At 42.2% G+C, this 25,300-nt stretch overlaps 1 protein-coding gene across 1 annotated transcript in view; it reads right to left on the bottom strand.

The window, feature by feature from the left end:
• Positions 1-25,300, bottom strand: part of ANKFY1 (ankyrin repeat and FYVE domain containing 1) — a 76,171-nt gene that overhangs the window by 7,702 nt on the left and 43,169 nt on the right. Inside the window, exons 8-23 of the mRNA XM_080922734.1 lie at positions 24,913-25,117; positions 23,334-23,402; positions 22,787-22,986; positions 16,574-16,671; positions 13,859-14,087; positions 13,208-13,306; positions 12,833-12,986; positions 11,005-11,173; positions 9,316-9,434; positions 8,544-8,700; positions 6,993-7,193; positions 5,310-5,486; positions 4,175-4,322; positions 3,073-3,163; positions 2,719-2,843; positions 1,429-1,575 (exon numbers count right to left, since the gene is read on the bottom strand). Of these exons, the coding sequence (XP_080778860.1) occupies positions 1,429-1,575; positions 2,719-2,843; positions 3,073-3,163; positions 4,175-4,322; positions 5,310-5,486; positions 6,993-7,193; positions 8,544-8,700; positions 9,316-9,434; positions 11,005-11,173; positions 12,833-12,986; positions 13,208-13,306; positions 13,859-14,087; positions 16,574-16,671; positions 22,787-22,986; positions 23,334-23,402; positions 24,913-25,117 (2,388 nt within the window). The remainder of the gene's footprint in view (positions 1-1,428; positions 1,576-2,718; positions 2,844-3,072; positions 3,164-4,174; positions 4,323-5,309; positions 5,487-6,992; positions 7,194-8,543; positions 8,701-9,315; positions 9,435-11,004; positions 11,174-12,832; positions 12,987-13,207; positions 13,307-13,858; positions 14,088-16,573; positions 16,672-22,786; positions 22,987-23,333; positions 23,403-24,912; positions 25,118-25,300) is intronic.

Raw genomic sequence — 25,300 nt, 5'->3', positions numbered from 1 at the left:
GGTGGGAGACAGAAGTTGTTGGTAAGCTCTACTGTGAAAAATCAACCAGGGTCCTCAGTAAGTATTATCAAAATTCAGCTGCCCTGACTCTGATGTTGCCACGACCCCACACCTTTCCCCTATCCCTCTTCATGGCATGGCAAACTGTTTTAAGACAACTGAGACATATCCTTTAAAAACTTGCTCTAAACCTTATCAATCTTCTGTCTACTTCAACGACAGACAAAAAATTTCTAACCTAACTATTAATTAGTTCCTGTTACAGAATTACCAGCCACTGTCCATAGAGGAGCCTGATGTGAACATTTGCCAGGTGGATCCCGATGGTGAAAGCCAGCTGCACCCCCTTACGACGCCCCAAGACAGCAGGAAGTAGCCAATGAGAATCGACGCCCCTATTCCCCTTTCACCATCGGCTTCCCCCTCCCTTTTTTCCCCTTTTTATGATAAGGGAGGAATGGCAGCATTAGGACTGCTCCTGAAAAATCTTTTTCTTCCAAACCAAATGTACTTAATTTCTACCTATAATATATACATATGTGTGTTCCTGCATCTTGTCAAGTCCAGGTGCTCATTACATCTAGAACAGCTCCAGAGAAGCAACCTACAGATGCTTCAGCCTTCTCTCGCAGACACAGACGCTTCTACTGGACCTGTTCCTTCTGACCCATCCTCAGATGGTTCCACAGACCCTGGATAACAAGGAAACAGCCAACTCTAAGACTGGACAAACATCCCTACCCCCATTTTTCTGGACTCTCTAGAAACACCACCCCAAACAAGCATGAAACAGTCAAGAGATCACAACGACTCTATTCCTGGTCCACCATCACCTCTAATTTTTCTTTTTTAATTAAACCAAAACAGGGGAATGTTGGGATTCTGTAAACCCCACCCCTCAATTACCTGGCAGTAGCCAGGTATGCTCCGCCCCAGTGACCTGACACTATAAAAGGGGCTGCTTGCCCCCTCCTCTCTCTCTTGGCCTCTCTTGCCTCCTGGCTCTCTTGCTCTCCCAACCCTACCTCTCCTATTTTCATTCCCTTCCCCCCTCACTCCACGTGCTCATGGCCGGCCTCTACTCCTCTATTCCTCTCTCTCTCTCTCTGCCTCTATCACCCTCTTAACTCTCCCATGACCCGAATAAACTCTATTCTGTACTTAAAAAAAAAAAAGTATTAAATAAATAGAACTAGCCAGGAGGCATAGTCAATATAACCAGCTGAGAGCTTGTGGGCATCTTAAAATTTAGGGAAAATTGGAAAATGACAGGGACGTTAAACACTCTGAAAAGAGACCTCCTTTCGTAGTAATAACATTACATGATGTCTAAAAATAGCAGGTTCAGATCTCAGAGTAAACTATGAGATTTAAAGATCACCAAGATAACTATACTTGTAGAGGAAGTATAAGAAGCATGCCACTTACCTAATAATCTAAACAGAAGTTGCTTAGTGGCAACCTGGTAGTTGAAAATGTTGACTCCTTGGTTATTATTCACTCCAAGGCGAACCCCAGACCGAACGATGGCACGGCACAAGTTGGCATTCCCTTTCATGTATGCTAAGAGCAGCACTAGAAAACAAAACCACAGGTCAGGCTGTTCCCACCAGCCCTAGCTGGCTACTGCCAAAGGGTGGGGAGAGCAGAACACTGGCAGGACATTGGTAGATAGAAACTAGTCTGAAGCCCTTGTGAGAACTCCAGGGAGATCTACATACAATGTCTTCCAAGAAAGGGTCCGGCCAGAAGCCAGACGTTAGAACTGCACACACTTTCCTACCCTGAGGTCTGCATAGAGAACAAGGTAGGGAACACAGGGGGAAACTACTTCTCAGTTGCTTCCCTAGTTTTAAAAAAAAATCACTGCTTTTACAATATAGTAAAGACAAAGCTCTTTGTGTGAAACTCAACGAAAAAGATCTGACATTTTAGTACATAGAGAGAAATAAAAATCAGTATAGGAATGTCCTAGAATTAGAATGTTCTTCTACCCTAAAGATCCTCTTTTTTTTTTTTTTTTCCTTCTAAAATGCTGGCTAGTAAGAAGCCAGGCTGTGACCTAGCTATTCTATTCTTCTCTATAAAGTTACAACTAGCAGCAGATCCCTTGGCTTCCCCTTACCAGATATGTCATTACATTTTTAACTCAAAATAATGCAGTAACATGAGGGCTCTTAACTCCATTACCAAATAAGGGCATGGGTTTGGGGAGGCTGGTCACCTTACTAAAATGTAACACAATGAGACACTTGAAACTATGTCTTCACAAATCAGAACCCTGGATACAAGTCTCTACCTACCTGTGGTTTACACTACAACCTGGGCAATGATGCTTCTTAGGTAGCCTTATAATAAAATTATGTCAAAACCCCATTAAAGTAAGCTCCTGGAGTGGCCTGCATATTGTTCTTCCCAAGAAGGCTCTTGGATAGACCTTGCCACTTCTTCCAAGCATGTTACAGGTACTGAAGAACATTTCCTAGAGCCTTCCGAGTCTTCATTACATCTTATCTCTACTGAAATGGGAATGTGGAAGGGTCCTGGTTAACCGAGTAAAGGGCAGACAGGGCAGAGGGAAGTTACAACCAAGGTGAAGGTCTATTTGGTCACAGGGATGTGGTCCTGCAGTACCTGAAGCACTTCAGATGTCAGAAACCAAATGCCATGGTAGGGATCTTCAACATATGCTGAGAGTCAGAAACCTTATTTACATACCTGTGTTGCCTTCTGCATCTGGTTTGTCCAGAGGATACTCGGGCATACACTCCAAGAAGAGATCAAAGATGGCTGCTGCATTTTCTTTGCCATACTGTCCCAGAATGTGTAATGGTGACTGGCCTCTGATGAAATGAGTTGCAAAGGTTAGACATTTTTCTGTCATAAGTGCCACACAAAAGAAGGTTCTGAACTCAGTGATCTTAATTAAATCTAAAGGACATATAATATTTATTATAAAATCAAAATTACCATGGAACCAAAGGCTGCTGAGGTGCATCTGGGACTCATGGAGGAAATGGGCTAAGTCAGAGAGACCCTGCTCTAAGCCTGTGACCAGCCAGACACACTCACCTCAGATTAAAGGCTTCAGCATCCACTGTACACTCTGTCAGAAGAGCCCGGATATTGTTGAGTCGACCATGCATGACCGCAAGATGAAGAGCTGGGGAGAAAATCCTCTTACTATGCAAGTCCCAAAGCACAGACAGAAAAATCTATATCCTCTCCACCCCATCTAAATGTACTCAGTCAGAGAACTGACCAGCCACGTAGAGAGCTATCCTTTCATAGCGCCTCCCCTCCCTACCATGAGTCATCAATGCCATCTCATTAAGTCTTGCTTTCTATGCTAGTGGTTTTAAAGATGAAATTTAATGGCTTCACAGAAAGCTACCTCTGTCTCTGTGTTTGCTTTGTCTCTCACTGTGGTGGTTTGAATGAAAATGACCCCCATAGGATCAAATATTTGAAAGTTTGATCTCCAGTTGGTGTAACTTTTTGGGAAGGATTAGGAGGTGTTGCATTGCTGGAGGACATGTATCACTGAGCATGCAGTTTGAGGTTTCAAAAGCTGCAACAATTACCAATCAGCACTTGCTCTTGCTCTCTCCTCACCCCTTGTCCTCATGCTTGTGGCTCTAACACAAGCTTTCAGCTACTGCTCCAGCACTGTGCTTACCTACCTGCTGTCATGCGACCTGCCATGATGGTCACGGTGCATTGTCAGAGTACTGAAAAAGTAACTCAGACAGACAGACAGACAGACAGACAGACAGACAGACAGACACACACACACACACACACACACACACACACACACACACAGAGCTCTTGCAGAGGACCGTAGTCTAATTCCTAGAACCAAAGTCAAGCAACTCACTCCAATTCCAGGGGAATCTAATGCCTCAGCCTCTGAGGATACCAGGACTCACATGACATTCCCTTTCACCTAATTTAAAGCAATTTAAAAATAAAATCTTTTTAAAAACGTAATTAAAAACCCAACCACTTTAGACCACCATGGTTGCAATCAAAATAGGAATCTGCTCAGTGGCAGACAGATGTATTTTGCCTCTCTAGAGCTCTGCTCCTATCTGAGCCAGCCTTCCTGAGGGTGGTGTAGCACTCTCCAGAGTAGAGCAGGACTGTCCATAAGGAACTGCCTAGGAATTACCATTATTTCCATTCTCATCCACAGCAGCAAAGTCCACTCCATTCTCCAGGAGGACCGAGCAGATAGTGGGCAGGTCCTGCTGCGCAGCGAGATGGAGAGCAGTCTGACGGTGCTTGGTTAATTCATTCACCTTGGCTCCTGCAAGAAGCTGTTACAGTTGATTACTCAGTCAGCCTCCCCCATAATTTAAGGCCCCATTAGTAGGGCTAAGTCTACAGACAGGTCTCTTATCAGCATAGACTAACAATCTACCTTCCTGGAAGAGAGGCATGATACCTCTTGTACATTTCCCTACTGAGCAAACACAGCAAAACCTGTGCCAAAAGCAAATTATCCATCATTATGTTTAATAGCTGTTCCTTAGGACATGGGAATCCTAAAACTTTAGTATATTATAATTGCAAAGTAATACAATGGTATTCACTGAACTATACAAGAATGTCCATACTGCTTATAATTCTCAAATTTCAAATAAACTCCCCCTATTTAAACACTGACATTACACCCTGTCTAATCACCACACCCTTTCTTAACTGGGCTTGTTCCCTCCCTAACATTATATTGTGCTGAAAAGTTAGGCTTTGACTTAAGCTCAAATATAGTTACACGAATTACTAAGAGTCTAGGGGGATTCTTTCTAACTTACTCTTTATTGTAAACATAACATTTTCTTTCTGGAGAACCAAGAGACGGCTCATTTAAAAGTCTCAGCTAATCTAGACATGGCGGAATTTGGAATGGGGAGGCAGAGGCAGGTGGATGCCTGTTATTCTGAGGCCAGCTTAATCTGCATAGAGTTCCAAGTCAACTAGATGGGGGGAAAATAAGATGGGAAGGGATTGAGGGAAGGGAAGAAGAAAAGTCTCAACTGAGTTCTTGGCAGCAGGCAGACAACACAGTTGACCTCCCGGCTCTGGTGCCTGTTAAATCCTCATTGGCTCTCAAGGCCTGACTCTATCTCACTATCAGCTTGATGTCTACCAGGACACTTGGGACTTGCAATGTCTTGACACACCTGTCTTCCTGGGTGAAGTGCTTTGATTCCAAGATTCATGTCTTTTGTTCACAACTTGAAGGACAACTTCTGTACATACCCTAAAATATGCCTGGCTTCCTATGCTTGCTTTTGGCTTACCAGATTTCGGACAATGATTTCTGAGCCTGCCTGAACAGCAAGGTGCAGAGGGGTCAACTTGGAAGCATCCTGGACTCTGGAGTTCACGTTGGCCTGGACACTGATCAGGAACAAGACACTTTCAATGTCAGAGTTCTGAACTGCCACATGAAGAAAATTCCGACCTTTATTATCTACCTACAGCAACAAACAAGAAAGAATCATACTATTAGCCAGTTCCCCTTAAAGAACAGGATCCCACTGCATGTCAAAAGCTGAAACAGCTGCTGGGAAGAACATAGCATCCTACCTCAGTTCTGGAACGCCAACATAACTACATGCACACATGAACGTGGTTAGAAAGGAGCTGCTGCCCTGGCCCCTCCTACAGTAGGAACCGGACATGAAAAGCCAAGGAGAGACTGAGTGAGAGATGGAGGAAGGCACTTGAGTGGCAGGCTGGTCAGAAGCAAATGTGACAAGAAAGCTGCAAGGCCTCTGCTTTGACCAAACTAGATACCCATCTTGATCCCTGAGCAGCCAAACAGGCTTTAGAAATAAATGTTCTTGAGCTTCAGAGTAACAAACACACAATGGGAGGCAGCCAGAAACATGGCAGACAAGCATGAAGTAGCCAGAAGATTCCTCAAGTCAAACCCCAGCATGGGTTGTAGTTGCAGGAATGAACACTACATCACTAGTACCAGTGCTCAACAGCGGACAACACGCTGCACCACACTCAGCACCGCCATCACCCCCCCCCCCCACATGTAATGTGCTGGGGTAAGTAAACTCTGTGGACTCAGATCACTAGTAACAGTTTCATACTAAATGAAGAAGAAATGTGAAAGGTCTGCCCCCATTCTTGACTGCCTTACACTCAGTCTGAGTGTGGGCAAAGCTAATGTTAGGGCAGCTTTAACACTTAGAAAACACTTAAAGAAAGGTAAGGTACCAAACCTGTGCTAGCCACCAGTCATCTTCTTGCCAGGACTGCATTTTAAACAGGCCCCACATCTCATTTTATCCATAAATGGCTACTTGTGAATTTTGGTACCATCCTTTAAATGAGCTGGAATCAGGTTTCTAAGGGACTGACCTGATAAACCTATTCCAGCTTCCACCACACATCAGTCACTATCCCCATTTCCCACACACTGCTGTAGACAAACAAGTTGCAACCAGGATTCAGCAGATGATAAAGAAATGGCAAAGAACAAAAAAAAAAAAAAAAAAAAAGCCAAAAACCAAAAACAACAACAACAAAAAAAAACCCAAAAAACCAAAAACAAAAACAAAAAAAAAAAAAAAACCCAAACCAAACCAAAACAAAACAAAAAAACAAAGTGCTAAGTAAAAACACACAGAAAGTCACCCAATATTACAAACACCTTGAATTCAGTTTAATATCGAAGACATTCATTATGAAAGCATCTAGCAAATGCAGTGAGCCCAGCTACATACCCACAGAATTCTAACACCAAGCCCTCGTTTGAGCTCCCTTCCTGCCACATCTATCACCAAGTGGCTGAAATACAGGGAACACAGTCACCACGCTCCAGCCAGCACACAGGATACTGTAACCGTTAAATGTTCAGAAAAAAGGAGTTTAATTTCAAAACAAGTATCTTTGTGTAGAAGGAACTGTTTAGTTGGTGGCAATGTGCTAAGTTCTGCTGTGGTGAACAGTGGCTAGACACTGACCTGCTCAGCAGCCCCAGACTCTCGTTTTAGAATGGCTTCAGCTGCCTTATTGTTCTTGTAAGTCATGGCGCAGGCAAAAGGCGTCAGCCCTTGTCTGTCTCGTACGCTCAACTCAATGTTAGGGTGAGAGATCAACAGCTGAATGATGACGCTATGCTGGTTGCTGATGGCCACATGGACAGGTGTTCTTCCTTCTGCATCCTATGGAGATGAAGCACAATTTTCCATATCTGGTTGAAAGATAAAACTCAGGGACAATATTAAAGAGAAGAAACTTTTAAAATATACTTCAGTTATGAGACCCTGTGTTTGAAATCAGTTTTTAAAAAAGAAAACATGGCTGAAGAGATGGCTCAGTGGTTAAGGGCACTGACTGCTCTTCTAAAGGTCCTGAGTTCAATTCCCAGCTCACAACCATCTGTAATGGGATCTGATGTCCTCTTGTGGTGTCTGAAGACAGCAACACTGTACTCATATACATAAATAAAGTTTAAAAAAATAAGAGGAAAACATAACAATGACTGGCAGCTTCTTCCCACCACACTGTTTCATGACCACAGTGCCATGGCAACAGACACATTGTTTCAGAAGAGCTATACAGTCATCCTCAGCTCTCATTTACACAACTCAGGACCCATGTAAAAAGCATGGGTTTCTAATTCTAGAGTTGGGGAAGGGAAGACAGGTGGATTCTGGGGTTTACATTGGCTGCTCTTTCAGAAGACCCAGTTCAATCTCCAGCTCTCATGTGAAGCCTGACAACTGCAAACCTACTTTCAAGACTCCAGTGGCTTTTCTGTTCTCTTTTTTTTCTTTTTTTAAAGATTTATTTATATAAGTATTCTATCTGAATATATGCCTGCATAGCAGGAGAGGGCATCAGATCTCATCACACATGGTTGTGAGACACCATGTGGTTGTTGGGAATTGAACTCAGGACCTTTGGGAGAACAGACAATGCTCTTAATCACTGAGCCATCTCTCCAGCCCTTCTGGTCTCTTCTTATACCAGGCACACATCTAGTACACTTATGTACATGCTGGCAAAAACTCATAAACATAAAATAAAAAGTAGATAAATCTTTAAAATATATTAGGTAGACAGTGCCCAAGAACATGTGTGCTCGCACAAACACACCCCTCCCCCGCAACACACACACAAGCATGAGAGCACACATATACACACACACACACACACATTTATTTATTTACTCACTCCACAGGTCTGAATGCTGAAGAATATTAAGAACTGTCGTAAATATAATGTTTAGTCCACAGTGTTAAGACTAAGCCAATTCTGTGTGGAAATTTATAAGGGGACTAAGAAACAAGGTACAACAGATAAAACAACCTACTTTATGCTGAAGAACAAGGCAGAGAATTAACCTGAAATCAATTACCAGACAGGCTATATGACGAAAAGTTACTATGTGTCATATTAAAACATGGCTTGTGGTAAAACAGAAGTCTAGAACTGGGGAATATATAAGGTCCTTTGCCATAAGAGACAATTCTTCTAAGTTCATCCCCCAGAAAAGTAAAACTATATACCTGTGCATTGACGTTGGCACCAAACTCCAGAAGACACTGTACTGTCTCTTCTAGTCCCCATGAGGCTGCCAAATGCAGGGGAGTCTGCCCATCCCTTGCTTCCTCTTCTCCTTCTCCATCAGTACCTGGTTGTCTAGGACTATTCACGTCACAGCCACTGAAGTAGGGAAACAGAAGGTCACCCTCCACCTTGCCAGCAGAATGTGCTAGAGAACAGCAGTTTCACCTACTAACAACAAAGCTATCATTGACACACCCTGCTAGCCTGGTCCTCAGCATCAAGCCCCAGGGACAGGGTGCTCCTGCCATAGCCTCTCTAGTATTGGTCTTAGGGCAACCTGGAAATCAGAACTGTTGCAGACGCCCTTAAACTTTGAGAACCACCATTCATAAGGTTTCCTAGGTTACCTTGCCTCCTCGTCTCCCACTCTCTAAGAGGGTTATGAGCCTTTTATGATTCATGTGTCATGGTGGTGCTCAGATAAGCTCATATGGTCTCCTTCACTCTAATTTCCTGATGTCACAGTGGGAACAGTTCTGAAGGTCAATGCAGTCTCCAAAGCAGAATATTGTTTTGATCCGGGCATATGAAAGTTTGGCTCCCTTAGCTAGCTTGGTTCTCAGATGACGTGACATGTCAGAACAATGACCTTATAATAATCTTAATTATTAAGATTGACACATTACAGGGGTGTCAGGATTGAGGTAACTTAACATAAAAAGAGGCAGTTTGCAGTAAGCTGGGTAAAAGGAAAGGCTTTGGCTCTCAAACCTGCGAATAAGAAAACAGGCAGTAGACTCATTGTTCTCATCAATGGCTCTGTGCAGAAGTGTCTGAAGACACCCGCTGGGTCCTGGGCCCCAGCAGGTAGCATCACAGCCATGTCTGACCTGCAGAGAAACAGTTTTTTCACAAACATTGTCCAGCAAAAGGAAAAATGTTTATTTTCAACTTTAAGCAATTACTTTTCAGGTAAGGCATGGTCAACAAGTAACTGATATTATTATAACCACTATTAGTATAATAAACATTGATTAAAATCTGCTCTTTGAGAGCTGGAGAGATGACTTATTGATTAGGAGCACTAGCTGCTCTTCTAGAGGACCCAGCTTTGATTCTCCATCCCCACACTGTAGTTCACAACAATTTGTTAATTCCAGCTCCAGGGGATCTGATGCTCCTTTTTGGCCTCCATGAGCACCAAGAATGCACATGGTGCATAGATGTATGTACAGGCAAAATACCACACACATAAAAATTTAAAATAAGTATAATCTGCTCTTCAAAAATTCTTATACTAGGTCCTAGAGGCATGGGTTTCAGAAATATACATTAGTGCCTCTACAGCTGAGTTCTACGCAGGCCAGCGCCTGTGTGTGTGTGTACTCCAAAGTCCCTCAGCAAACACACCTGTAATTGATAGGCAATCTCTCAAAACAGTTGATTAACAAGTCAAGCTAAATGCCTCAATGTCATCCTGCAGGCTCTCAGAATGAGTGATAAATGAGAAACCCCAGGTTTACCTCTCCTTTTAGATCTGTCTTGTTAACAACACAGACAAAGTCAAAATTTGGGGATTTATTAATATGGGGATAGTAACAGCCTCAAATCAAACTTCCACCAGGAGATACCTGAGGGAATCCCTTCCCTCTAGCCCTCCTCTCTGCAGTCTCTCTCTCTTTTTTAAAAAGATTTATTTATTTTATTTATATGAGCATACTGTAGCTGTCAGACAAACCAGAAGAGGGCATCAGGTCCCACTATAGATGGTTGTGAACCATCTATATGTGGTTTCTGGAATTTGAACTCAGGACCTCTGGAAGAGCAGTCAATGCTCTTAACCGCTGAGCCATCTCTCTAGCCCCTTCTCTGTAGTCTCTTAAAGACAGCTCACACAAAGTGCTGGCCACACCAAGGTGAATCTCACACTGCCTTCCCTCTCACCCTAGACAGTCTCACTGTATATAGCTCTGGCTAGTCTTGAACTTGTTTTGTAGACTAGGCTGACCTTGAACTCACAGAGATACCACAGATATCTGCAAAGTACTGGGATTAAAGGTGAATACAACCCATGCCCCACTAAACCTTCAACTTCTGTAGACTTATTTTATTTTTATGCATGTAAGTGTTTTTCCTGCATGTATGTCAGCACACCCATATATTTGCCTGGAGCCTCTGGAAGTCTGAAGAGAGCATCAGATTCCCTAAGCTGGAGTTATGATTGCAAACCACCATGTGGGTGCTGGAAGACAACTCTAGGTCCTTTGCAACAAGTGCCTTAACCCATCTCTCAAGCTCCATTATCTTGGACGTCATAACATGATTTTTCCACTGCTTGTCCTTGACTTAATTTGTTACTTGGCTGACCTTTTGCTTCTGTGACACTACACAGGCAACCAATCCATATTTGACACAACATCCCCTCATCTGTAAGCAGAGGCTCTGTTTATCCTGACTCACCAGAGTAGAAGCAATGTCCTCCAGATCACTTGCCAAGGCAAGCCACAGTGGTGGGTTCCCTTTTTCATCTGGCACAGACATATCAGCTCCTCGAGTACATATGGCATCAACCACTAGTGGAAGCTGATTTTTGATGGCCAGCTGAAGGGCAGTCTCCCCATCCTGAGTCCTATTAAGACATAATCACCACAGTCAAAACCAGTGCTTGTAATGGCAGCCAAAGAAAACAGCACCCTATAGGTTTTCCAAAGCCTGCAAGCCACTGGGTCCATTATACCCACTTCAGTTAGTCTCTAGAATGTTCTTAAGAAAATCAAACCTGTTGGCTATATTTGTCATTACTGAGCTGTTTTAAGAAACTAAAACTATTTCTTTCTATTGTACTATAGAAAGCAAACGAACAGGACTAGAAATATAGCTTGGTTGTAGGGGTGTTTGTCTAGCATACACAAAGCCCTGGCTTGAAGCCCAGCACACATGCCTGCAATCCTAGCACTTGAGAGAAGTGGGAAGGAGGATAAGAAATTTAAAGTTATCCTAGCTACAGAAAGTTGGTAACCTGGTATACACGAGAATGTCTCAAAAACAAAACCAATCAACCAACCAACCAACCAAAACAAAACAAAAAAACACACAAACCAACAAAACTCTCACACTTCATTCCCAAACTCTGTAATTCAGCATCATTTAAGACTGGAAATTCAGAGAGGATCCTGAGGCTGGCAGGTCTGTTAACCAAGCCTGACAACTGAGTTTGGTTCTTAGAACACAAGTGGAGAGATAATGAACTCCCATAAGCCCTCTGACCTCTACAACACACTGAGAAACATGTGGATACACAGCACATGTGCAATATAAATATATACATTTAAAACTTTTCTCCTTTAAGCCTGCTTGTATTTAATTGTTTAGTTATTGGGGCATTCCTTGTTGCAACTGAAATTTTATTAAAGATTGATTTTTGGACTATCCTTTATAACAAGATTTGTGTGATGTTGTGCACTGACCCTGACAGTCATCAGGAAGGACAGAGTATAGTTTGGCTATAGCTGAACATGTCCACAGATCACACTTATAACCCTGTCTGTACTTTTTTGTTAGAGGGCATGAATTAGGGACTGAACCGGGAGCATTAAAGGTACCTGACAAGTGATTTGAGTTACACCGTCATCCTGTTTCTGATGCTACCAGCTTTGAGATACTGGGACTGGATCCAGGGGTCAGAGCTCTCTATTTAAGTGCTGCATCCCTACCCATTTTAAAAAGATGTATTTACTTATACATTTATTTATTTTATGTATATGTATATAAAGACACTGTGGCTGTCTTCAGACACACCAAAAGAGGGCATCGATCCCATTACAGGTGGTTGTGAGAACTGAACTCAGGACCTCTGGAAGAGCAGGCAGTGCTCTTAACCATTGAACCATCCAGCCCTATTCCTACCCTTTTTAGTTTTTGTTTTTAGGGAAGGGTTTCACTATACAAACCAGGCTGGCCTTGCACTCCCAGAGGCTTGTTTGTCTTTTCCTCTAGAGTGCTGGGATTGAAGGTGTAGACTACCATGCTAAGTTCCCAGCTATTAAATTTTTCATTTTGAAACAGTCTTTCTACCTTGAACTATCCTCCTGCCTTAGTCTCCTAAAAAGCTAAAATAATAGGTGTGTGCCATCCAGTCTGGACTTCATTTGTACATCCTGCCACTATTTCTCCTTTTTTAATGTAACCAAGAATTAAAAACAACTGATTTTCCCTCTAAAATCTCGTTCTGAAGCACCTCAATTAAATATGACCTGGAGTTACAAGAGAACATGCCACTTTGTCGCACCTGACGTTTATATCAGCTTGGTGCTCCAGGAGGAAGAGAGCGCTCTTGCTGTCCTGCCGCTGTATGGCCATGTGCAGCAATGTCTGTCCATCTGACATGGTGTCATTGATAGAAGCTCCAGAGCCCAGCAGCTGGGCAGCAATTGTGTGCATGCCTGGGAAATAAACAAGCTCCAATTCATGCATTACCATCTTTTCCTATTTCTCTGACAACAAACAGACTTTCTAAGCCCTCAAAGACAGCAATTTTTCAGTGAACGTAAAAGGCAGAAAGTTACTTTACAACAAAATGATTAGCTCCAACACTTTCTCCTACTCCCTCTAGTCTATCTGCCTACTTATCTCCTGAGAGTCAGCAGCATTTGGCATAGCTTACCAGTCCATAATGCCAGGCCGAGCACAGTTTGGTCTCTGGAATCCTTGAGGCTGAAGTCCGGAATAATTTGTAGGTTGTTGGCGGCGTGAAGAGCATTGGCTGAATATTTTTGAAAGAAAAAGATACTTGAATTTACCATCCTGTGGCTGACAGAGTCACTTTTATTTTTTTCTTAATGTGGTAGAACTAAGGAGGAAAACGGTCTCTCTGGTAGCCTTGGCTGGCCTCAAATTTCTGGAGATCTTCCTGTCTTTGACCCCTGAATACTGGGGTTATTATTATAGCCATGAGCCACCACACCTGACTCCTTGGGTCACATTTACTGCATTCTAGAAGCTAAGACTCACTTATAAGCTGACTGACTGGCCAGAATATAACTGCTTTTCAAAGGGAGCAAACAGATATTTCTGTGGAGAGTGGAAATCCACAGATCTGTTACTTTGAGGTAAAATATTTAAGATAAGTTAATTTTTTAAAAACTTAATCATTCTACACATGAAAACAGATTGTACTCTTGGGACTACAATATAAGTGACTACTACGAAACTAGTGGTGCATGACTCACAAACAGAAGCAAAAGCCTCTGAAGTCAACTGCCCAAACACCCATTTCCACAGCTCAGAATAGTGGGCATCAGACCCAACCACCTACCTTTCTGCTCTAAGATGACAGAAACCACATCTGGATGGTTATAGGCAATTGCCATGTGCAATGGTGTTTGTAGGTAGATGCCATCTGCAGAGCCCATGAGGACCGGAGACTCTTTAGGCACAGGCAGAGCCTCCTCTGTCTGCAAGTTTGGATTGGCACCTTGCTGCAGGAGCTCTGCTGTGAGGTTGGCCAGGCCTTGCTTACAAGCTGTATGCAAAGGAGTTTCTCCCTGAATGAAACAAAAACCCAAATCACCTTAGAAGGAAATTAGGCATCCCTGTCAGTTACAGACAGTGGAAGTAAGCAAACCTCAGGCCCCAGTGCCAATCACAGCATGAGTTCCTCTTGTCACCAACTGACCTCATTATCCTGACTCCACTCCCTCAGTATCATGAACCTTTAATTTCTCAGGTGTCTTTCCAAGCATCTTTCTGTCTTTTCTCTCCCATGACCACCTTGGTTATCCCTTTACTTTGTTCTCACATTTTCCCCTACTTATGCAAAGAATATATTTCTCTATAAAACAACAGTAGTCAAAAACTACCAGTCATCATGACAGTAAACACTAGAAAACAACAACAGCACTAATGGCCTGAGGTAAACAAAACTAACTCCTTCCTTCCTTTTTGGTTTTGTTTGTTTTTTGAGACAGGGTTTCTGTGTAGCCTTGGCTGTCCTGGAACTTTGTGGAGCAGGCTGTCTTCCAATTCACAGAGATCGCCTACCTCTGCCTCCCAAGTGCTGGGATTAAAGGTGTGAGCCAACATTGCCAGGCAGAGTTGAAGTTCTTAAAGCAACAAGCACAACTAATAAAAATGACCTGAAAAATAAGCACAACTTCTCTTTTGGAAAATAAGAAAGCCAAAGAAAGCAAGTGTCACCACTAGGGAGAACTCCACAAAAACCTAGCTTTCAATATCTAGTGTTCCAGATAGTCTTCAATACACATTTAAATAACTTGTTTAAGATTTTGTATTTAATTGGGCATACCTGTGTGTGGGTGTATGCAACTGAATATGGGTGCCACAGAAGCCAGGTGTTAAATGCCTCCAGAGCTAGAGTCACAGGTAGTTGTGAGCCTATCCCATATGGGTGCTGGAAATCCAACTCAAGTCCTCTGGAAGAGCAGGTGATGCTATTGACCAGTGAGTGTAACCTCACCAGCCCTATTTTCATCTCACCCATTCCCTATGACATCAAGTCTAACTCCACTTTACAGCTGTTGAAACGGAAGCTCAGAAAGACAAGTATATTGTCTAAGACTACAAGCAGGAAGTGAAAAAGCAGGTGAACTCAGGACTGTATGACCCCAAGACCTACTGCTGATCTTATCAATGCCTGTCTTTACTGCAAAAAATAGAACTTGGTCGCTCGTAGAGATGCCTGAAATCAGGGAATACTGAACCCTAAGTCTATATTTTCCTAACAAAGTACTTATGGGAACATTTAGCTTATCATTTAGGCACAGAAAGGAAACTAACAACAACAAAACAATTACAATAATACAGTCTTATAAAGTCATGTGAATGTGACTCTCAAAACACTTTCTGTTCCGTATTATTCTCTTGTAAGGACATGCTACTTATAAGAAGTGAAGGTAATTGAAAGGATACAGGCACTGTGACAATGAAGATAAGCTTTGACACTGAGTCAGACCATCTCATAAGAGAGCTGCTAAAAGACGGGCAGGCAGGAAGCATAAGCACCATGAATACACTGGACAAAGGGTGATTCACACACTAAGGTCATGTGATATTTTGTGATGGTACCCCAGCAGACAACCTAAAATTTATGGATTATTTTCACAATTTTCTATTTACTATATTTAGACCATGACTATAGGTACTTGAAACCTAAAAGTAAAACTGCAGGTGAGGGGAGACCACAATCTGCATGGAATTGTTGCTTAGGGACAGATGGAAGAAGCAGGCCCAGAGGAGACCAGAAGAATCGGGAATGAGACCAGATAGCACGCCTGTGATCCTAGCACTGGGGAATCTGAGACAGAAGATGACAAGTTTGAGGACGGGCTCTGCAGTGTAGGTGAAGACAAGGCTGAGCTCAAACTATCTCAAGCCTAAAAGAATCAAGAAGCTATTATAACACTTGTTTACATTCTTGTTTGCTAATTTCTATTAACATTACAGAGTGTACTGGCTGGTTTTGTGTCAACTTGACACAAACTGGAGTTATCACAGAGAAAGGAGCCTCAGTTGAGAAAATGCCTCTATGAGATCCAGCTGTAAGGGTGGTGCCATCCCTGGGCTGGTAGACTTGGGTTCTGTAAGAAAGCAAGCTGAGCAAGCCAGTAAGTAACATCCCTCCATGGCCTCTGCCTCAGCTCCTGCTTCCTGACCTGCTTGAGTCCAGTCCTGACTTCCTTTGGTGATGGACAGTGATGTGGAAGTGTAAGCTGTATAAACCCTCTCCTCCCCAACTTGCTTTTTGGTCATGATGTTTGTGCAGGAATAGAAACCCTGACTAAGACACAGAATCTTCAGGATCTAGTTCGGGACATAGCTATACAACAAAAATACAGACAATAGTTGCTGACTGAATCAATCAACCAATTTTGAGAATATATGAGTCCCCTTTACTTTGGTTATATGAATATTTACAAAAGTGAAGAAAAAAATCCATTTTTCCTGCATAACCGAGATAGCCATTTCTTCCACAAACCACAGCCATTCCTCCAACTGCCTCCTTCCAACTTACCCATTTGTTCCTGTGGTTGGCGTGGGCACCACTGGTTGCCAGGAAGAGAGCAGCCGCTTCATTTCCAGCCCCGGCTGCCCTCTGTAGTAAACAATTGCCTACAAGAAAGAAGCCACGTTCATTCTTCCATTTGCATGAAAATGACCTCAAGTTCCACCCAGTAGAACACCCTGTCTCTCTCACTAGCTAATGGCCAGCCCACGCAGACAGCAGGTACTGACTGATTGATCATCCTTCCTGACAGTAAGTTCTATCTCCTTGTAGGGCTTGTGTAGGGGCAAAGTTCCCCTCCCATCCCCCACAGCAGTGCTGCTGACATTTTCTATAACATTTCCTTTGCCATACTGGCAATACCCTGACTCCACCCACAAGAGGAAAAGGATCTCTGAACTTGCATCTAGGGGCTCAGTGGTTAAGAGCACTGGCTGCTGCTCTTCCAGCACTGGGTCCTTCAAGAGGACCCACATGGATAACTGCTAACAGCTCCGGCCCAGGGGACCTAATGTTCTTTTCTGGCCTGTACAGGAGCCAGACATGCACATGGTACACTGACATACATACAGGCAAAACATCCATAACACATAAAATAAATTTTAAGTTAAAAAAAAAGTCTAGAGATTCTTCCAAATGTTCTGGGGAAGATGTGATGCAAGTAGCAAAGCCCAGGCATCATGAATTGTAGCTATACTAGAAAATGCCCATCAGAAACTTAAGGCCTATCCTCACAGCCTTGGGAAGCTTGTTGTTAGATCAGTAATATTTTTGCTTCATACTGTAACTATTTTCTAAATAAAACATATAGGAAAATAAAATCTTCTCCAAATGGTTTTTGGCTCCAGACCCACTGGTCCAATTCTATTTTCAAATACAACATGAAATTTCATGTGGGCCCTGAAGAGATGGCTCAGTGGTTAAGAGCATGCACTACTCTTACAAGGGACATGAGTTCAGTCTGCTGCTGTAACTCCAGCTGCACAGGATCTGATGCCCTCTTCTGGCCTCAGCAAGCATCTGATACATGTGCACATACCCATATATAGACACACAGGGATACTCATAATTACAACTAAAATGTTTGAAAAAACAACCTCATGTTCTAAAGCTGTAGTGCTTGAAAAATCTAAATAAAATAAATATTAAGACAGAAAAATAAAAAGAAGAGAAATGAGACAAAGCAGTGTCATGGAGAGGGCTCCGGCAGGAAAAAGGCATTCTGTGTGACTTAACACCCACACTTCATTCTCAGAGATGGGTTCTATTCTACTGCTTCTTTTTCTAAGACAGGGTTTCATTACTGTACACCTGGACAACCTAAAATGTGCTGTGTAGAGCAGACTGACCTTGAACTCACAGGAGATCCAACGGCCTTTACGTCTGAGTGCTGGGATCTAAGCTGTGCCCCAGCAGGCTCAGGCATCCCCAGCACGAGGTAAAGAGCAGTATAAGTCAGTGTTTCTAAAGTAAGACGAAGGAGGAGCTGCAAGCGGACACTCTAGGGCTGGCTAACCTCAGCAGAAGAAGCCCTGCTTTGAGGTACCAAAAGTTATCATCTGACTTCCACACGCTCAATCTTAGGTATGTACACATGTATGTACCCTCTATTTAAAAAAAAAAAAAATGGACAAAGTACTACTTTGTTTTTATATCATTTTTTTTCCTCCCGTCACAGAAAATGAGTTCATCTATAGCTTATAGTCATTCTAATCTCAACTTCTGCTAGGCATGATACGTGCCCAGAATCTAAGCTGTCAAGAGGCAGAAGCAAGACAACAAATAGGGGGCTGGAGAAATGACTTAGCACTTCAGAGGAACTGATTCCCTGCCAAGGACCTGGGCTCAGTTCTTCTAGCTCTATATGGTAACTCCACATCAGCTAAGCAACACAGCAAGACCTGGTCTCAAAACAAACAAACAAAAAACAAGAGGAAAAGAAAGAAAGTCCCATAATAGATAAGAGCTGAAGGGGTAAGTTCTGTTTAGAGAGATAAGAGTTTTAATCTAAATATCTGCCATCAAGACTACATATTAATCTAGAAATGGTGGTATATGACAGCTCACCACTCTTGGTAATTCCAGGGGTGGAATCCCATGCCCTCTCTGGCCTCCTTGGATATTCGGCATATATATGATTTCACATACATGAGAGCAAAATGCTCATACTAATAAAATAAATAAGACTCTCAAAGTCTGGGCTGGAGAGATGGCTCAGTGGTTAAGAACACTGGCTGTTCTTCCAGAGGTCCTGAGTTCAATTCCCAGCAACTACACCATCTGTAATGGGATCTAATACCCTTTTCTGGTGTGTCTGAAAGACAGTGACATTGTACTCATATACATACATAAATAAAAAAGATCCTCAGAGTCTAATAGATGGGGTTGGAGGGGAGGGTCCTGGATACAGATCACTGATGTCACATGTATTGGCTGGTTTTGTGCCAATTTGACAAAAGTTGAAGTTACCACAGAGAAAAGAGCCTCCCTTGAGGAAATGCCTCCATGAGATCCAGCTTTAAGGCATTTCTTCAAGGATGAGAGGGCCCATTGTGGGTGGGGCCATCTCTGGACTGATAGCCTTGGGTTCTGTAAGAAAGCAAGTTGAGCAAGCCAGAAGAAACAGCCAGCAAGCAGCATTCCTCCATGGCTTCTGCATCCACTCCTGCCTCCAGGTTCCTACTCTGTGTGAGTTCCAGTCTTGACTTTTGGTAATGAACAGCAACGTGAAAGTGTAAGCTGAATAAACCCTTTCTTCCCCAACTTGTTTCTTGGTCATGTTTTATGCAGGAATAGAAACTCAGACTACGACACCAAACTTACTAGAACTAAGGAAGGAAGAGAGGAAAGACATGAAAGGAGATGGTAGAACTAACACTTCAATCAAAAAACATGAGACAGCTCATGGAGACAGAGAACAGTACAATGAATAACTGTGATTTAATGCACAGAGAGAATTCCAGCGAATAAATGCATTTTATTGTAAACAATATATCACATTATAGAAGACCATCTTCTAAGGCTGGCAATGCAGCTCATTAAGTTTTTGCCACTGTGCAAACTGTGCAAACTGTCCCTTTGTGCAAGCCCAATGATGTAGGGGCAGTGGGTAGAAACTTATACAGAGAAAATAGTAATGCAACAAAATCAAGTTCTAAATGCCACACTATTACATACTACAATTAAGGTTAGAAATCAATAAAAAATGTGGCAAAAAACCCCAGTATAATTTCTAAATTAATATTTAGACATGATAGCATTCCCAGGTGCTTAGTCTAAAACTCTTAGCACTCTGAGCAGAATTTATTGCCGTCTGCTTTTGTTACCTACTATGGGAATGCCCCCCCCACCCCAGGACAACGTGTTGCTATATTGTTCTAGCTGACTAGAATTGTGTAAATCAGAGGCCTTGAACTTGTAGTGATCCTAGCACGTGGAAGAATGACAAAGATAGACAATCATATGGAGCTAGTAGGGTGATTTCATTTGACCTTCCCTTTCTCCCTCCCTCTTTTCTTTCTTTCTATCATTTTAAATCATGTATTAAATATAAACTCAAGGACACAGGCATGTACTAAGGTATACCCCCAGCCTCTTTAAAGTCATTTTAACTTCAGCAAAAGTATTACTTAATAATTGTCTTTCTGAAGAGAGGGAGGTGGGAGTCAATTTTCTTTGTTGATGGCTCCTACCATGCTTGACATCCATTCATTTTTTGCGTGTGTTATGGGTCTGTGTAGGGTGAGTAAGAGTGCATTAACCCTGTACGGAGGTCAGAGGACAAGTTGTAGGAGTCTGTTCTCTCTCCTACGGTGTGGGATCTGGTGATCAAACATAGATCATCAGGCTTGGTGACAAGCATTTACCCACAGAGCCATCTCAGTGGCTCCCAACTAATGGTTTCTAAGTGTATTCAATGGAATACTCTAAGAGTATATACATGGAAACCTTGTCCTTAGAATATCTCCATGCTGATCTGGGAAAGGGAGCATGTGTTAGCCAGGGCTACATGTAGAGATCATAGCTTAAAAACAAAAAAAAAACAAAACAAAAAAACCTCAAAAAACCTCCTCACACACACAAACAAACTATAAACTAAAAAAATAAACTAAATAAAGGAAAGCAAGATCAAGAAAAAATATGAAAATGGCAGCTTTCCAAGTGTGGTCTATGGGTTCCTGGAGCTTCCTGGGAGATCAGAACCATTTTCACAGAATCCTTATTCTTCCCCAACCCAGGCTGACATTGGCACTTATGTGGCAAAATCAGTGGCAGGTAGAGATCAAGTGCCTAAGAGATCACAGCAGAGCAAACGTGCTGAAGCACTCTCCCCTTCATTCTCATTTCACTGTCAAAAAAATCTATTCTCATACAAAAAAAGTGAACTGGAGTAAAAAAAAAATTCACTTAACATGGTACTTGATGACTTGGCAAAAACTTTTAATTTTCATAACTCTCCACAATGTTTGTAAGAGCAGGGTGCTTCATGAGAAATGCACACAAAACTGTTACTGCACTGCAAAGCACACTGTCTAGGGGAAGCAAACTTGGGTTAATGGACATGAACAATCTCAGCAAAGTGTCATGGAAAAGGGTTTTTACTCAGAATGACTCACAATATACTACTGTTTAGACTTGAATGTTTTGACATTCTCTTGAAAATGAACGAAGGGAGCCTGTTCCTTTAAGAAAAACAATTTAAAATAATATTTTTAACCTTATTGATTAAAAGTAAGGTTTAATATGAAAATTTAAATCTTGGAAAACTCTGCAACCCCAAGTTTTGTATTTTTGGTACAGTAAAAGACTTCTGATGAGATGAACTGTGATACAGAAGTCACCCTGAGACATGACACACAGTATATCTATAACATGGTTAACTAATGCTTTCCAGTGACGAAGGCAAAATGTTCTACAACTACGCACAGAACAATCCAACTGGTTGTGACTTTAGTATGATATGCAAAACGTGCCTCCTCTTCCTTCTCATGTCTTTAAGGCCATGTGTTCTTCCTACACTTTAACCCGAATACACAGAGGCAGAGAAGAAAATGCCTGCTCTTCTAGCTGTGTTTAAAGTTATTTCCATAGTAACATATTCTCTATACTATAAACTGATTAGTACAGCTCTTTACAAGTTTCTCAGTTTTGGAGCTGGAGAGATGCTCGGCAGTCAGGAGTACTTGGTGTTCCCATAGAGCACCCAGGTTCCCAGCACCCACACTGCAACTCACAACCACCTAAAATCCAATTTCAGTTCAAACGACTGCTTCTGAACTCCAAGGGCACCAGGCAAACATGTGGCAAAAAAACATGCGGGTAAACACTCATACACATAAAATAATATAAAAATAAAATAAAAACCAGAAGTTTTTGGTATGGCAAATTGTATCTGTAATCTCAGTACTTGGGAGGATGAGGCAGAAGAACCTCTAGTTCAGGTCCAGCCTGAGCTATATGTATAAAAAGACTCTGGCTCAAAACCAAAATGAAAAGAAAAAAAATTCTCACAATTTTCCAACTCTAGTACATACTAAATATAAAAGTGTCTAAACAAAAACTGTCTGAAATGTGAGTTCTCTGAGGGTAAAAGAACCTGTAGGTCTACAGAGTCTAAGAATCACTGCTTTAATTTACCAGTATGTTTTAGCATATTAGACTTAACCTGGGGCTGGAGAAATGGCTCAGCAGTTAAGAGCACTGACTATTCTTCCAGAGGTCCTGAGTTCAAATCCCAGCAACCACATGGTGGCTCACAACCATCTGTGATGAGATCTGATGCCCTCTTCTGGTGTGTCTGAAGACAGCTACAATGTACTTATAAATAAATTAAAAATAAATAAATAAATAAATAGATAAAATTATTAAAAAATACTTATGATGTCTGGTTAAATTATTGGGAGCACAGGATTAAAACAAAAAAAAATCACAACCTGGGTTTTTAACAAGTTTAAAATTAGATACAAAAGAAATAGTTCTGTAATAGTAAAAAGCCTTTCCATTTCTGTATTTTTATTAAAACATTTACAAGCTTGTACTATTGTGATCCCAACACTGAGTATGAGGCAGGAGGATCACATACTCAAAGCTAATTTGGGCCATCTAGTATGTCTGAGGCCGGCATTGACCTTACAACTCCTGCCACTAACAGGAAACCCGATGGTCTATGGTTTTCCGGAGTTCTCAGACTCCAGCCTCACTCCTGAGGCCTCTGTGCTCTACCTGTCATTACATCAGGAGCATCAGTGTTGCTGCCGCGTTGAATGAGTCTGGCTGCGAAGCTATTCTCATCAAATGATGTCCCATTTACCACAGGGAGGTCTTCAAAGGGGTTTACAGACTGGTCTGAAGACACAGTGATGTACTGGACGGCAAGCCAGAGTGCAGTGCTGCCCTCGTGATCTTTCAGTTCTAAATCTAATCTGAAATAAAGAAGCAATGTGAATGACACATTCAATTTCCAGCCTCCCTTTGTTGCCAACAGCTCTACTCTCTCCCTATATGCTCTAAAGGACAAATTCTTATTTAAGGTCTATAACTATAAAGGGCATCTTAAGAGAAAACTTCAGGCTAGGCATAACAGTCAGTAATCCCATCACGTGGGGCACTAAAGCAAAAGGACTTTGAATTCCAGGCCCGCCTGAACTACTTAATAAGACCTCGTAAAACAAACAAACAATAGTTTTTAAAAATTTTAATAAGGAAAGATTTTTCACTCACAATCCCACCCTCACAACCGCTTTTCATTTCTCCAGGCTGCCCTACGTACTGTTTACACTGTAGCAGCTGATTGAACACATATTCGTTCCTGGCCATGATGGACAAGTGTAAAGGAGTCCTGAGGATAAAAACAGAATAAAATGAAATAAAAGAGGAGTCAGTTCAGGAGAGACAGACACACATAGCAAGCAGGGATTAGAATCCTTGGTAGAATCACAGCAACAACCAATTCCATCACTCTGGTTTCCAAAACCATGGACAAGAATCAAAATATGAAAATGGCTTTGCTTTTATGGTCCACACTCTCTACCCCAGTTCTAACCTAGAGGAATGTGGTAAACAGCAGCTTCTGTCACACTTTTATCTCATCTCTCCTCTGCCAACCTGAAAAGGAACGTTGCTCTTCACTATAAAGTTCGATTGACACTGGAGTACACAGCAGCATCAACCAAGCACTGGCCAAGTTCCTCACCACCTGTTCCTCAAGTGCCTGGAGGGAAGGTTGCCACTACAGCATAGGACCCTGAGCCCAGCCTCTACTGCAGATGGACAGACTGCCCAAGCTTACTACAGTTAGAGTGGAAAACCAAAAAACCAAAAAATGAACCCAAAGAATCAACATGGGGAACGAAGAATGTAACTATGTTGGAAAACGGGTAATGATCATGATGCAAAGGTCCTGGACCGGCTTATCTCTGCACATTATACACTGCATGGATCCTCTTGCGGCAGCCAACCTCATACAATCTTTCTTCCTGAGTAGTTTTTGAAACAACAAACCGATCTGATGCTGAGTGACAAAAAGATCATCTGTGGCCTGCTTGTAGCTTGGCGAGACAAGGGGCTGAACTGCACTTCAGAGCCTCCCAAACTTCCGCCTCAACGACAGGCAACTCCTCCCACAACTATAAACCACAAGCAGTCCAAAACCAACTCCTTCTGGGAGAATGCAAACAAACAAACAAAACAAAAACTGGGCCGCAGATGGCTCGTTGGCTAAGAGCAGTAGTTGCTCTTCCAGAGGACGGGGAAGTGATTCTTAGCACCCAGACAATGGCTCACAGCCACCTCTAACTCCAGTTCAGGGAATCCTAACACTCTTCAAGCCTCCACAGGCACTGCGTGCATGTGATGTATTGATATACCTGCAGGCAAAACACCCATACACAGAAAATAAGAAATATATAAAAAAAATTGTAAAAATGTAAAACACAAGACAAAACTCAGAAACATTACAAGAAGGGCTGTCCAGTGAAACTCTGGACATATGAAAAGTAAAGGTATTTATAAGGTACACTTGAGTTTAAAATTGGATTTTTGTCTAACCATTAGAACTCAAAGAGATAAAACAGGTTGGCTTGAGATAGTGGTTTCTCTTCAGACTATCCAAGTGATCCTAGAAATGCCAGAAAAAGCCCATGTAAGCACAGATGAGATGACCACATAAGACCTTTAGAAATGGCTTAGAAACTCAGACTCACTTTAGCCAGACTGTAATGTTTCCCCAGACACTTCTAGTCTTAGTCACGTCACTACTTTGCATGACAACATCAAGTTCAATAATGTCAAATACTGTGTGTTTATCATGTGCCAACACAACAATTCTCTTTTGGAGTTAGTGCACTCACCTTCCCTTGCTATCCTGCATGTTGGGGTTGGCACCAGCCTGCAGGAGGGCTTCTGCAATCTGCGCCATCTCAGACATCACATCTGCTGAGTATTTCTTTGAACTGTACAATGCTACAAGGTGTAATGGCGTCTCTTGGGCCCCCACTGTCGCAGCATTGACAAGGGCCCCGTTCTTAATGAGGAATGTAGAAGCAAAAAGATCTCCTTGAAAAAAAAAAAACAGAACACACAATGACAACACAACAACCAGATACTGTGGCCAACACATCCTCAGAAGGTATCAGGGGATAACTGGAGACATAGAAGATGAACAGCTAAGGGCATCTGAAGCAGTACCTTGGATGGTGGAAACCCGTAACAGTTCACAGAGGTATACTTTAATTCAAA

The sequence above is a fragment of the Micromys minutus genome, assembly GCF_963924665.1.
Source record: "Micromys minutus genome assembly, chromosome: 10".
NCBI lineage: Eukaryota > Metazoa > Chordata > Mammalia > Rodentia > Muridae > Micromys > Micromys minutus.
Note: the sequence above shows the minus strand (reverse complement) of the source record. Positions and strands in the feature narration are given on the sequence as shown.